We start from the raw sequence: 14722 nt of genomic DNA, 5'->3' as shown, positions 1-14722 counted from the left end.
AATATGGCTTCACTTGAAATAGTTAGTCATTTTTATCCATTTTTCTATTTGTACACATGCAGTCAATACTGTCTGATTGATCTTCTTGAACAGTTAATAATTCATTTACAACCCACCAAGTTCTACTTCATTTGTTTTTTAAATTTATTGTTTTGAATCATTTCATCAAAACATTTTCTTCCTTTTCCAGAACAGTATAGAGTCAGAAAGTAAATATACAGTTTTTTTTCTTTGATTGGATACATTAGAAAATAAAAACAATAGTTATAAATACAAAAAGTATGAGTTGTCTAGCTTTTTGTTTCTTCTTCATTCTTGTTACCTAATACTGAGTTACATGTTTGATAATCACATTTTATTTTTTCTTAAATTCTTAGCTATTACTTAAATTGCAACAGAAGAATATTATTTTTCTATTATCAAAGTAAATTAAATTTGTAATTTTATTCTTTCTATTTTGCTGTGCATATATAGAGAAAATTTATTGTTACAACGGCTTGATTTTGTGTGGTTTTCATTAGATGTTTAGTTGCGTTTTAAATTAAACTGACATGCTATTACTAACTTTTGTTTTTACAGCTTATTGTCATATGAGTCTCAAATTAAATAAAAATATTTGAAAGCCCTATAATCCAAGCAACATATTTAATAAATACATGCAATAAATACAAGCAATAGTTGTAGGTTTACATGATTTAAAATATATATTAATCAAGTGTGTTTTCTTTAAAACCTAAAATTGTAATGCTAGGTTCCTGAAATAGACGAGTCTCGGCAATGGAAAACAATGTGGACTTTTTACCTGCCTCAAGGTAAACATGAGCAAAGTCCAATGGCCACAACCTCAGGTAACCATCATCAGAGCCAGTCACACAGAAAGTATCATTCAGGTGGATAGAGTTGATGGACATTGTGGCAGCACCTTAAAGATTAAAGACTACTTTGATTACTGTTTGATCCAAAATTTACAAGAAACAGTTTAGTATTTTAAAAAATCCATTTTAAGACTACTGTGCAGGTCAAATCAATTTTTAGAATTTCAGTGTATAGCATATGCATATAGTTGGCCTTCTTCAGTCGTAGAACGACCATGGTTCATCTTAAACACTTTTTCATGTGACTGTGGAGCCCTATTTTGCAGAGACACTCCCATTCACAAATATCGCTGGTGTATAGCATAATTGCTAAACAATTCAATTTGTAACAACTGAAACATTTACCAGGTTTCAGGAATAACCACAGAACTCAAATTCTTTACGAAAGTCAACCAACAATATCCTATATAAATCCAAACATTTCAAGATTTAAAAAAAAAAATCCTTTCAGATATCTAAGTTCTTACTTGAATCAGCATCAGGATTGAGCTTGGTAGACTTCCCAGGTCGTTTGTGTAATGGTAAAAGTCTTCTAACATGATGTATGGCTAGTTTACTGTAGTCTATTTCAAAAATATGTCCAGATTTGGTGCATGCATAGCTATGTTTGAATACATCAAAATATCAGTTAGTGGCCATGTCCATGCTTCAATAAAAATAATGAAATAAATTAATGTAGTAATTATAAAGTTTGAATGCCTCTTTAGATGTATGGGAAAAATGACTTGTTATTTCTCAAAAATGATCCACTTGTGTTTGTCATATTGGACATTGCTTATAATTTATCCAAATTATAAAATAGTACAAAATTTAAAAACCTAACCATAACCCTAATGTTTTATATTTCAAAAACAAAAAAAAAGTAAAACTTTATATATTAAAAACATTATGTTATTTAAAGTTTTTTTTTGTAAAAAGAAAATGTATTTATATTGAATCTTTCTCTAATTTGGCCCTAATGGTACAAGCAGATGTCACAGATGATAACAATTAGAGATATCCAGACAATAATTGAAATCAAATTTAATCTTTATTGCTCCAAAGTATTATTCTGACTGGAACACAGTGAATGGTGACTTTCTTAGTTCTCTGTATATAAAGTTTTTAAATCAAAAAAAAAAAAATGTTTTTGGACTAGTAATGGAAAATCAATTAGTGGATGTATATGTATTTTTAACTCAGTTAATGTTAAAAAGTAAGCTATAATGGTTTTATAGCCTTTTTATTTTATATAAACATGTTCACTTTTGTTTGGTACTTACACTAACTGATTCACTGATGGATGTATGTTGTGGGAATATAATTCAAAACAGATATCAGTGAATTCCATAGAATGATACTCTCCCAGATTGACAGGAGCTGACCGCAGGACACCTTCTTTGACCCTCCACACTCTGACATTATCTTTGCCACAGGAAACCAATCTAGAGGAAAAAGAATTCAACTTTTAGAAATTAATGAACAGTTCATTTTAATAAGATATTTTTATTCACTTAACTATTCAAGATAGAAAATATGAAATATCTCATACAAAATAATGAACAGTTTTCATGCATTATTATTTATATTTTCTCAAGTTTGTACTTGTAGGCTAATGCAATATTTCATTATTAACTCACCTTGTTTCATCAAAAGGTGCAAAGATGATTCTAGCTATATCCACATCAGTGTGAGCCTTAGCTAATACAGTAGTCTTCTGGACTTTGGATGTGTTCCACACAACAATAAGCTGAACAAATAATATTGGACATCAATACAAAAATAAAAAGGAATTGTAACATTTTCTCATGCCATCAAATAATATTTTTTTGGAAGCATCAAGAAATATTTGGTACATGTATGGTAAAAGTGCTCCAGTCACGGTTTGAAACAGATCAGTGAACTTTATTATACATGCTCTAGTGGCCTAAATATTTGTTTTTTTCTTTCCTCCAGTAGGGTTTACTATATTTATGTCTATTGTATTCATCACAGACAAATCACATATAACCTCTGAGATTTATGCTTGCCAAGCAATTACATTTTTTTTTAGCCTCCCCATCCATAGATTTCTTTTTAATGGTGGTTTGGAATTACTTTGCACATCATCACACACTGTATCTTGGCCTCTTTACAATATGAATCAATAGTTCAAAAAGCCATAATAAACATGTGTCTACATGTTATGACTTTGCTAGGCATAGGTCTAAAATAGGTCAGTAGTTGCAAACATCACATGGTCCTACCAGTAAAAAAGCCTGATCTTCTTTACATTTCTAAGTGAAATTTAAACTACAAAGTCTTCAGCCAATAAAACATATTCCTTGGCTATTATTGTGAAATTTCGAAAGATCCTTGGAGTAAAAACAACAACTCATGAACATCATATACTGGACAACAAAAGCTAAGAGCATCCAGGTCATTGATGCACATGCAATGTAAGTTTAAATTAACTGGATTGGACAGGACAGATTTAAACTATAAAACATACATTTTTATTATGCCCATCTAGTCCAAGGCCACAAAGCACAGCTCCAGTACTTGAAAAACTGCAGAGAAATAATCCCAACATGATTTTGTAATACACAATATCACAGCTCAAAGCTCTACAACTTTAAAAGAAATAACAAGTATTCTTAAAAAAAAAAGACTAATAATTTTAAAGAAAATGTAAATCTTCTAGAGGTAAATTAGTTTATGGATGAGGGTTTTATTATTTATTCTAAAGATTTGTTTCATAGTAATATTCTGATGTATTACGTAAGTCTCAGTCGCAAACTTGATGGTAATGAAAAGCTATTAACCTAACAACATTACTCACCTCTGCACAATGTAATTACCTGAGTGATGAAAGGCCATGATCATGAACTAAAGTGGTGTGAACACACTCCCCAGATGTGTACTTCCATATCTTCACTGTACTCATAGAGCCAGTCTGACCACTGGCTAGCAAATTAGTGTTGGTGTTCAGAGCCAGACAGGACACCTGAGGATATACATATAGCAATACAACTATACAAAGATATAAGAAAACATTTATAGTGCATCTAGGTCATTGATGCACATGCAATGTACGTTTAAATTAACTGGATTGGACAGGACACATTTAAACTATTAAACATACATTTTTATTATGCCCATCTAGTGCAAGGAATAGAGCTGATGAGTAAGCAAAGTTACCTTGTCTGTGTGACCAGTGAAAAACCTCTGTTGACCAGTGGATATTTTCATACTGACTACCACAGCATGACAAGGATAGATTATGGAGGACTCATCAGTTGACCAAATGACCTAAAAAATTATAATTCAATTTTGTTTTTGTTATAGGCAAAAAAAAAAATTTAAAAAATAGCGTAAATAAAATGGAATTAAAATTTTTTATATACTTATAACTTACATTTTGATAAGTAGCGCCACCAAAACCAATTATTCTTTTTAACTTCATTATGGGATCTGGTTCAAGGGCCTGTGGGTTAAAATGCACTTCAAAAAATATTGTGACTTTATTTGCTTTAGTTAAAAAGTTACTTCTAAAATACAGTGAAACATCACATTGTAAACAAATGATTTAATATTCAAAATAAAGTTTTAAACTTACTTTATACGTTTGAAGCTTTTTTGATGGAGCCATACTATGCTTCATGTTTCTGCTCTAAAAGAAATGAGCATAAATAACAAAACTAGTTGACTAGTAGATGAAAATTAAATATGTAGATGAAAAATAAATATTAGCTACTCATTATTAAACTTACTTTATGAACAGACTCATTGATTATCACATTACCAAATTATAATTATGATCATTCTAAATACGTCTATAATAAATCTACATGATAATCATCATGAAAATTCTTGATCAATTTGATGTACCTGTATATAAGTCTAATATTTCCAAATATATCATCAATTAGTACCATACCTGCTTGCCACTACTATTTTTATGTTTTTCAAGATGCGCATACACATGAATTTCATCTGTGTAATTCTCATTTGAGTCAGGTGCTAGCTCAGGTAATTCTTTAGTAACTTTTCTCAAATCTGGTTTCTAAGAAGAACAAAAAATGGGATTCTCCTATTTGATTGTTACCAATGTGATTTCAACAGAAACCAAAAAGCCTTTATAAAGGTTTTCTGCTAATCTTGTTACTAGATTCCAGTTGTATATTATAGCCAGTGCTTGATACTTTGTAATTATGTGCCATTAGTCAGGTTGAAATACTTAAATATTTATACTAAATACCTTCTTTATTTTATTAATAAAACTTTGATACCTGTCTAGGAGATGTTAATTTATGAATCATGGAGACTCTATCAGATACACATTTACTAACATCCACAGTTTTAGTTTGTGCTTTGACAGGAGGGATGCTAGGTCCATCTGATGTAACAAAAGCAAACATAAATAGTCTTAAAAATTATAAGCTAATGTGTAAATTAAAACAAGTTATATATTTTAAAGCCAGCTTTTTGATGTTTAAATAATCATTGTTATCAACATAGAACTATGTTAAGTATTTATGTGTACTGTAGATAGTCAAAATTGTGTACAAATAATAATAATACCAAAAGGAAATGATTTTGACTGGAATCCACCAACTTGTATGGTATCAAATGGATGACTTGGTAAGTCAGTTGGAAATCTGAAATAATTACAATTATAGATTTTTCATAAATCCATTAAATAGAAACAGACCTAGGAATAATTATTGGAGCAAGTACAATAGTATAGAAGCCTTGAGGATGGCTGCTGGATCATGCTAGACAGTCGTTCGGTCATCTAGATGGACCTAGGCTCATTCTCTGTCCACTGCCCCACTTCCCTCCTGCTGGAAGTTTGGCCTAGGAAGTAGTTTATCTTCAACTCCAAAGGAACATACAAAACATGTAAAACAAATAACAAAGGACAAACAAACAATGGCTTATAAAGAACATAATGTTAGTTTCCCTTGTTACAATGTCAAAAGTTAACAATAACAATATTGTAAGTTTAACAAGGATCTGCCTCTTTAATCACATGAGAAGTAGCAAAGGGCCAGGGAAATGTAAAATGTCACAGAAGAGGTCAGCATAACAACCAATCATCTTTACTTTCCACATCTAAGTCAGGTAACCATTTAGAGCTGGGTAAACAAACTCAAGGACTTAAAACCACATCTAAAATTATGAATTAAATGCCATTATCTCCACCAGAAGTTAAACCCAGCATATTCAAATCTGCAGTAGCATCTTTCCACTCAACCACCCAGTCCCTAGTAACTAGAGTCATAAGCATAAATTTAAACTAAATTACCTTACCTTATCAAATCATAAAGATCATGCCAATTTTCTCCTTTCCCTACAGGGAATGACATTTCTCTTGGTAATGGGCAGATGTTGTGTGCCATCAAGCCATGCCTTTTAGCCTCTTGTAAAGTTAAATCTACAAAGTAGAAATATGTATATAAGTTTAACATTGAAAACTAAACTATAGTAAAATATGAAAAAAAAATAATTTTTTGTTTTGCTTTGTTACCTGGATCAAAAAGCTGGTCACTTGTAAAAACATTTTTGACCAGCATGTTGGCACAAAGCTTGAATGATTTAATATAAAGAAACTTTCTGTTTAGGTAGCTTGACAAAATTTGCTGCAAGTCCAAACACAGTAATGTCCATTTTGTGATTAACGGAGCTGCTCCACTTTGATCTAAAATTTCATTTTAAAGATAACAAGATTTAGAAAATGTTGACATTATGACATTAAAAAATGTTTCTTTCTGTTTGGATAATTTTTCAAGCAATATAAACGCTAAAGAGATGAAGCAAAGCAGGGGAAAAATGTCATATTTTCTAATTTACATTGTATAGTCTCAAACAAACTTCTTCAGGCAAAGTAATAGAATGTTTTAAAAAGATTTTTGGCAGCCTTGGCTAGCATATAAGATAGGATTTTGTTGAATCAATTTTACATGTAAGACTATCATGATACTTGCGTATACACTGGATTATCTTCTTCCATTTTTCATAAATGGCAAAGTTATTTCCTATTATGCATGAAAAGAGATTTATAATTTGAAGGTAACACATTAGTAATGATACATGCAAAAAAAAGAAACTTTTTAAGAACGCTGCCAAATAGGGTGTTCAGAATTTAAATATCATCTTTATTCGTTGCAATTATCTTAATTTAAAATCTTTAATTGAATTTGCAAAGAAAAAACAAATCAAGTAAATAGATCTCTTGACTCGGTTCTCAGCAGAATAAAATACTATTTATATATATATATATTTTAATCTAACTATTTAATCTGAACATTTTGAATAATAAAAAAAAACAAAAAGATTTAAATTGGTCACCTAAAGTTAACCCACCCTGAAACCCTTAGGCTATTAAATCTGCAGAAATCAGTTTTAGTGATCTTCATACATTTTTACATATTTGTATATTTTTTTTCTTAAAAAACAACAGCAACAACAACAAAAAAACTACCTTTTATTTTTTTTTTAATATTAAAAAGTTACCTTTTTTAGCTTCCACAGCATATGAAGGGAGTGAATTGCCTAAGGGACAACAAATAAATGGAAACTGTAGCCATGTAGAGGTAGATTTAAATGTTTTGAAAAGATTGGAGAAAGAAATACGAATAATGAGATTATCTGTTGTAGCAACATCGATGTGAACAACAAAATGTTTGGATGGAACAGGTTTGAACTGGAGATAAAAATAGCGGCCCGTCAGTCCAAGCAACTGAGAGCTTGTCTTAGGAAGATGAATATAATTTCCTGCAGGAATGCTGCCAACAATACGAAACACAGTGCCTTTAACTGTTTTGTCCTGAAGAAAAAAAAAATTCTATTAAAGTATTAATGCATTACTTCTTATTGAAAAAGAACATTAACAGTGAAGTTTTTTTTTTTTTTAATTCACTAAAACATACCATATAAGATGTAACATCCCCTTCTTTTGTTGCCTTTTTCCATCCAGTCAAATTAAAGTGTTTAAAAACATTCACATATGGACTCTGCCAGACTGAAAGAAAAAACAAGATAACAAAACAAGTCAATAGGAATGTTTAGATATGTACCTTTTTTTTTTCTTTCTGATAATCATATTATAAAGCTTGTCTTCAAGTTCAAAGATGAGGGGGAGCACATTATTCCAATACAATATTATGAAATAGATTCTATATAAACTGCTGTTACACTAATTACAATTGTAAAAACCTTAATATAAGTTGTCTCTAGGTCTATATGTATCTTAAGTTACAAGCTGTCATTACCCATTTGTTTTTTTAAACTTTCTGAGGCAACATTCACTTTTCAGAGATTGTGGCTAAGACCAAGTTGACAGTTCCTCCACCCCCGGTCAGTTTTACTTTTCTTTTTGCAACCTATAATCTTAAAGCAAGCTATGTACAGTATTTGACACTGCATACATTTCTTCATATCATCAGTTTCAGTCCTAGACAAAAAATTGCATTTTCCAAAGGCCCCAATTGAAAGCCACAGTCCCATTTCCCCATTTTACATTTATTTTGGTATTTTGTTCTCTAAATAAAAAGAAAAATCAATACTCATTTAAATGTAACAAAATAACAAAAGATCTAGATTTATCTTTTTAATTCTACGAGGATTAGTTTTTTTTATTTAGTCAGCATCTAATCGGATTCTCCAATAGATCACCACACACTTTTTAGATTCTGAAATATTATATAATAGCATTTATGGTTAGTTTTAACTTTTTATCTACACCCTCTAATCATAAGAAAACAAACATATATATCTTTTTAATGCTATCAGGATTGGTTTAGCTTTTTATTTAGCCACATCTATGTGATATTTTTCAAAGGTTTATACATAGACTGTGACCTTTTGTGAAAACTGGCATGCAAATTGCAGAGGACAAGAGAACAGCGCTGGCAGAAGAAAAGTGTTTGAGAAAAAAAGAGAGGCCAATGACACTAGCTTCAGCAGGAATAACATGCCCAGTGTGCAGCCAGACATTCCGGGCTCACATAGGTCTCACCAGCCACATGAGGAGGCACAAAACTCCAGTGCAAAGCCTTCAGCCCACAGGATGAAAAAAGTAGTCATCATCAAACCATGTTGTACGAACTATATAAATATAATATATAGTATATATATACAATCATATACAAGATTTATTATAAATAGATTTGTAGAGATCTACTTTCTTTTCATATATTTCTAATTCTAGCTAATGGAACCTTGAATGCCCTACTCCTATGGCTATTATCTATATTAATGATTCATCTACTAATCTAGAATCTAGTTCTAGGTCTAGTCATAGAACTAGAGTTAAGACTTAACTAAATAGTTCTAGATCTAGAGTGCAAGGGTAGATGATTTAGAATATAATTCTATTAGAACTAGATCTATTCTACTAGTAACTAGTTAGATTTAGATCTATTTAAAATTATCATGATAATCTACTACTACTAGTTAGTAACTAGTTTTACTATACTAGTAACTAGTTAGATTTAGATCTATTTAAAGTTATCAGATCTAGATTATTCTTGATAGTACATTGATATTAGTTTACGTAACTAGATGATATGCAGAATCAGGTTTCTATTATATTTTAACTCTTTGTTTCCGTAATTATTTTTCCACGTTTTGAAGGAATTCTTCATTTGCTCATTACTATTTCACTACTCCTGTTATGATTAGGCTTCAATAGTTTTGTTGCTTGTAATCAGAAAATGTTGTATTTGGACTTGGTATAGAATTGCATGCTCTTTTTATAAAATACAAAGTCAAGTTTAAAAAATTAAACATTAATTTAATTTAATGAGGTCAAAATCAACGATGGTATCATCGATTAGGAGAAAAAGAGTTAAGAATATGCAGAAACAAATGAAAATGCAGATTACAATTTGTAATTTGATTTCTCAGGAGACAAATAGTTTTTAAAATATATTTATATTATATTGTTAAGTCAGTACATGATCTGATTTACTATTTTAGCTAGGGACAGGGTAGGGTCTGCGGGCCTAGTAGGGAGTAAAAGTTCTAGAATTTAGATCTATTATATAGAATCTAGTAGATCTATATGATATATCATATATATGGATCTAGAGTTAGAGAGTCTAGAATAATCTAGATCTAATACTTGACTTGATGTCTTGACTCTTGTCAGTAATGTCAGTCTTGAGTCTTGATTGACATATTATTTTATATTTGATGACTGAGTGAGTCTGACTGACAGTCACAGTACTAACACAAGTCATAATGTACTCTCTCATAGTAGACTAGTCATTCTCATAGTTAATGATAGTTCATGCATACTCTTATTACTCTGCATTGCTGCATGCAGTGCATAGGCACATACTGACATAGCAGTGAAACTGACCAGTCAAACCACTGCTGGCACTGACTCTCACTGACTGAGTCTCAGTCTCAGTCACTAAAATCGAGATTCTATTAGATCTAGAATTAAGACCTTGATCAATTTGGAAAACTAGATTGGATAATTTTAAAACATTAATTTAATTCTACTTACGATTATCCATTCTTTAAAGCTTCACAATTTAGCAATACTCTTATAAATCCTGGTATTAGTTTAGACATGTCTGAACTTCACATTTGCCGCCATCTTGACGCATCCAGGAAGCAATAACATCCGTTTACCAGGCGCTCTGGCGGAGTCTCGCAAAATTACACACTTAGTTTAGTAATCTACCTTGACACTTTGTTATCAACATCCACAATGGATATTATTGTTGGGGGGTTAAAGTTAAAGTAGACTCTAATTGTTGGGGGATTAAAGTAGCTAGAATTGATGATTTGCATAAAGAACGGAATACTTACACTAGATCTAGCCTAATCTAAGGTAAAGTATTTTAAAAATAATATTAATAAATTAATCATTAATCTCTTAGACTTAGACAAGATAGTTAGACTTGTACTTGTGAGTCTTGTCACTAGTGAATAACATTGTTACACTGCATAACAGTGAATTAACAGTCACCAGTGCATTGACTGAATTAAAAAAAGTGAATTGTGACTGAATAGAATCTGTCTAAAGTCAAAGTCTAGACGTAGATCTAGATGATAGATCTACATCACTGTGACTAGTGTGACTGTGACTAGATCTAGATCTAGATCTATAATAATCTATATCATATGAACTTGGTCTTATTAATACTTCAATCATTACTTGACGTCATTGTCATTGACGACTATCACTAAGTCTAAATAAATTACTTAAATTAGAATTTAGATTATATTAGATTTAAGATTAGATTAATTACATTTACTATTTAGCTAGAGATCTATCATCTATATGTCTAGACTCTAGAGTCTAGACAATAATAAAATAGTAAATAGTAATAGTTACATAAAATAGTAATAGTAGTCTAGTACTAAGTAATAGATAATTTAGACTCTAGACTAGATTCTAGAATAGTTCTGAATAGATATCTAGATTTCTTCTAGATTTCATATCTTATAATTTTAAATAATAATTAATAAGAATTAGATCTAGATCTATAATGTCTATACTAATACTAGACTTATATAGTTATTATGTCTAGCTTTAGATCTAGAATCTAGTAACTATAACTATAATACTATAATCATAATCAAGTATTATCCTATGCCTATTAATACTCTTATTATTATAGCTCTTTTACTAGACATGTACTACGTGTACTAAATAAGTTATATAAATATAAATACTGAGTGTTTGTTAACTACTATAGACTATAGATCAATTATATATATATGACATTAAAATTAGATATAACTGTCCTCTAGGCTCTGTTCCATTGTTGAGCTTTGGTCTAGAAACCTTAGACTTGATTACATTTATTTTGTCACTGACTGATTTATTGACTTCTGCCTTATCGAAACCTCCCAATTGTCTCCCATATTGATACCCTCATCATATTTTTAATCAATGCATTTTTATTTTGACTGATATAGCAGAAATACTATAATATATGGTAGTATGGCAATTGCTCCATTTTTCAAATTTCTAACACATTTAGTTTTGTATTCCTATGCAAGATCACCTCGTACACATGAATGAGGGTGCTTCCACTTTAAAGGCTCATGCATCAGCTGAACAAGACTTACTTAATTGGCTTAAGGATTGAAAAGGGAACATATATAGGCCTATATATATATATATATATAATTCTCACATTGTTATATATTAAACCTACTGTTTCGGTGGTCAATAATCGTTACAATTGTGGAAATGTCACCACATTGAACACAATGTCTTTTTGAGTGTTCATGTGTTTTTTTTTAATTTTGTAAAGCACAAACAAACTTAATCATTAAATTCCACTTGCCTGTATATATTTTTAGCCCATTAATTCTTGAACATGTTACCTAGTATTGGAATAGCCTGCTTTATAAGGCCACAAATACAGAAATATTATATACATTTGGCCTATGAATTCTTAGTACCATTACTTGATAGCACCCCCTCCCCCCCATGAGTCCTACATACAATCTCTAACTATTCCTTAACTTCTCAGTTCTATATCCAAATATTTGAAGGGGCTCTATGTTGCTTGTTGGCTGCAGCTTTTGTTTTTTTTCATCCTGGGTATTATAAAGCTTGAGTTTCTTACATAGTATTTGGGTCGGTAACTTCCCCCCCCTCTTTTTTTTTTTTTTGGCATCTCCAATTGAACAGTCAGTATTTTAATACTACCCACATACATTCTTTTGGCCTTTGAAACTGACTGATTTATAACACACACACCCATGCACACACATATAGTTGTGTCCTATTAATTTTAGTATCACTTACTGACCCTTCTTCCCCAATCCAATGGTCCTACATTAAATCTATCATTATTCCACTGCTGATCAGTTCTGTATTGAGGTATTTGATAGGCTTTACCAAAAGGAGAAGCAAAAAAGGTTGGCATTTGTAACCTACCCTTGGCCCTTACATTCTAGTATCAGTGATATGCATGCTTCAGACAATATATAGCCTAGTTTATTTTGGTTCAGCTCCCTCCCTTTTTTTTCCACTTTGAAACTTCCCACATTATAATACTCCCCCACATATTAATTCTAATTCTAATTACCTTCAATGCAACACACAATTACACATATTTTTACATATATTTCACTCTTTTTATAACTGTGAAAACAAACACACACACACACACATACTCATAAGTAAAATTTCCTCCCTTGTTCAAGATACCAAACAAAAAAAATATTTACCAATAGTTATTTTTTTTAAGTGATTCCTATGTTGTCGGGTAAAAGAAATTATTGTACAAAATTTCAGCTTAATCCATGATTGGAAATGTTGAGATTGGAAATGTAGAAATAACGTGCACCAACTTTTTACCATACAGACGGAGTGAGTTGATATAAGCTTTGTAATAATAAAAAGTGACGATGATGTGATAGTCAAGTTGTGTAGCTATTTTGTCATGTTTGTGGAGAAAAGGTAAAGGAGGCCGTGAACATTTGGATAAATTGTCTCGAGAGCATTTCTGAAATAGTAAAATGATTCTGAATATATTAGTCTTACATTCTGGTCTGAATGTTTACTTCGATATGACATGAAATACTTGTCTTAATAGACTTTAGCTGCTTGTTTGTATTTTTTTTAAAAAGGAGGATGCATAGTTGGAATAATAGTTCAGACGTCAGGCCATTTTTTTTTCAGCCTACGTTTTCGTCTGGTCTTAATGCATTTGGCTTGTGAAACATTTGGGCTTTTCAACTGGACTGTTGTTGGGACATGGACCTGCCCTTACTTTGCCTAGTGAAATTTCTTCATTGTATTTTTCTCCCTTATTGTCTACAGACTTAAAAGGAAACTCCGATGGTTTTTCAAATTTGAGTAATTGACATATTTAAATTCTGCGTAAAACGTTGTTATAGTAAACATTTTACCATTTTGTATTTAAATGCTCAGAAACATTTATATTTAATAAATTAGTTAGTAAACTCTTTTGACATCTAAAAAAAAAACACAACACAGGGTTCTATGAGATTTTGTTTTTAGTTCAGTCAAACGTCACTTCCCTCAACAATACTGAAAAAGAAACTGTATTTAACCAATCGTATCGCTTCATTCTTACTGTAGCTGTTAGGCTGTTAGGCTTATTGGCAGCCTAGTCCAGAGCTATGGTAGTTATATAGGCTATATATATATATATATATATATATATATATATATATATATATATATATATATATATATATATATATATATATATATATATATATATATATATATATATATATATATATATATATATATATATATATATATATATATAAGTAACTAGTTCGTGTGTCTGACTTATTCTAACAAACTGGTCAGTGTAAGGCTAGTCTAGACTACGTGCAGTCATATCATACATTAAACAGACCCTTTCTTATATTATATTTCTCTATTGGTATTGATGCTCAAAGAAGCAGAGCGCTTTAGAAATGGTAATATTAATTATATCAAATCCATAGACTGAGCAGTCTCAATAGGAGTACCATTTCGTTATTCGGCTCTCTGTCTGTAAAATGCACCACTTTGTTTATTCTAAAAAGTGCGCACCGCCTCTACACATTTAACACCCTGAGTAGACCAAAGTTGTTTTATAGGCCTACATGCGTGTACAATTTATAGACAAAAACAAACAAACACATGTTTTTCTCTTCTGTTAGAGGACGCACACGTTCCAATTTTGACTGATACAAAATATTGGTTACAGTACACAAGTAATCAGCAGAAGTCTAGCAATGTTATCAGTCAACACTTTCACAGAGTTGACTCATACCTCTGATAACTGCTATCACGATTTTTGGTCACCGAAAATTGGGCGCTGGGCGGGAAGCCGTGAGTCTCCATACGTCAAACTTAGATCTATCTAAACACTGGGCGGGAAGCC

At 31.0% G+C, this 14722-nt stretch overlaps 2 protein-coding genes across 4 annotated transcripts in view; one reads left to right on the top strand and one right to left on the bottom strand.

Moving 5' to 3' along the window:
* The window catches only part of LOC106054268 (WD repeat-containing protein 90-like), a 29100-nt gene extending 18592 nt beyond the window's left edge, over window positions 1-10508 (bottom strand). The window contains exons 1-17 of the mRNA XM_056020564.1: window positions 10354-10508; window positions 7769-7860; window positions 7353-7665; window positions 6367-6537; window positions 6150-6273; window positions 5418-5494; window positions 5126-5232; window positions 4774-4899; window positions 4453-4506; window positions 4252-4320; window positions 4035-4145; window positions 3695-3840; window positions 3346-3403; window positions 2495-2604; window positions 2138-2299; window positions 1343-1476; window positions 803-922 (exon numbers count right to left, since the gene is read on the bottom strand). Coding sequence (XP_055876539.1) covers window positions 803-922; window positions 1343-1476; window positions 2138-2299; window positions 2495-2604; window positions 3346-3403; window positions 3695-3840; window positions 4035-4145; window positions 4252-4320; window positions 4453-4506; window positions 4774-4899; window positions 5126-5232; window positions 5418-5494; window positions 6150-6273; window positions 6367-6537; window positions 7353-7665; window positions 7769-7860; window positions 10354-10363 — 1984 coding nt within the window. The 5' untranslated portion in view covers window positions 10364-10508. The remainder of the gene's footprint in view (window positions 1-802; window positions 923-1342; window positions 1477-2137; window positions 2300-2494; window positions 2605-3345; window positions 3404-3694; window positions 3841-4034; window positions 4146-4251; window positions 4321-4452; window positions 4507-4773; window positions 4900-5125; window positions 5233-5417; window positions 5495-6149; window positions 6274-6366; window positions 6538-7352; window positions 7666-7768; window positions 7861-10353) is intronic.
* A 20-nt stretch (window positions 10509-10528) lies between these two features.
* The window catches only part of LOC106054470 (MICAL-like protein 1), a 51983-nt gene continuing 47789 nt past the window's right edge, over window positions 10529-14722 (top strand). The window contains exon 1 of one of the 3 annotated variants that reach the window (XM_056020568.1): window positions 10529-10683. The gene's annotated coding sequence lies outside the window, so the exon portion shown is untranslated. The remainder of the gene's footprint in view (window positions 10684-14722) is intronic. The other 2 variants (XR_008776607.1, XM_013210350.2) reach the window with 2 other exon arrangements.

Source organism: Biomphalaria glabrata, chromosome 2 (assembly GCF_947242115.1).
Source record: "Biomphalaria glabrata chromosome 2, xgBioGlab47.1, whole genome shotgun sequence".
Taxonomy (NCBI): domain Eukaryota; kingdom Metazoa; phylum Mollusca; class Gastropoda; family Planorbidae; genus Biomphalaria; species Biomphalaria glabrata.
This window is presented reverse-complemented; position numbering and strand designations above follow the sequence as displayed.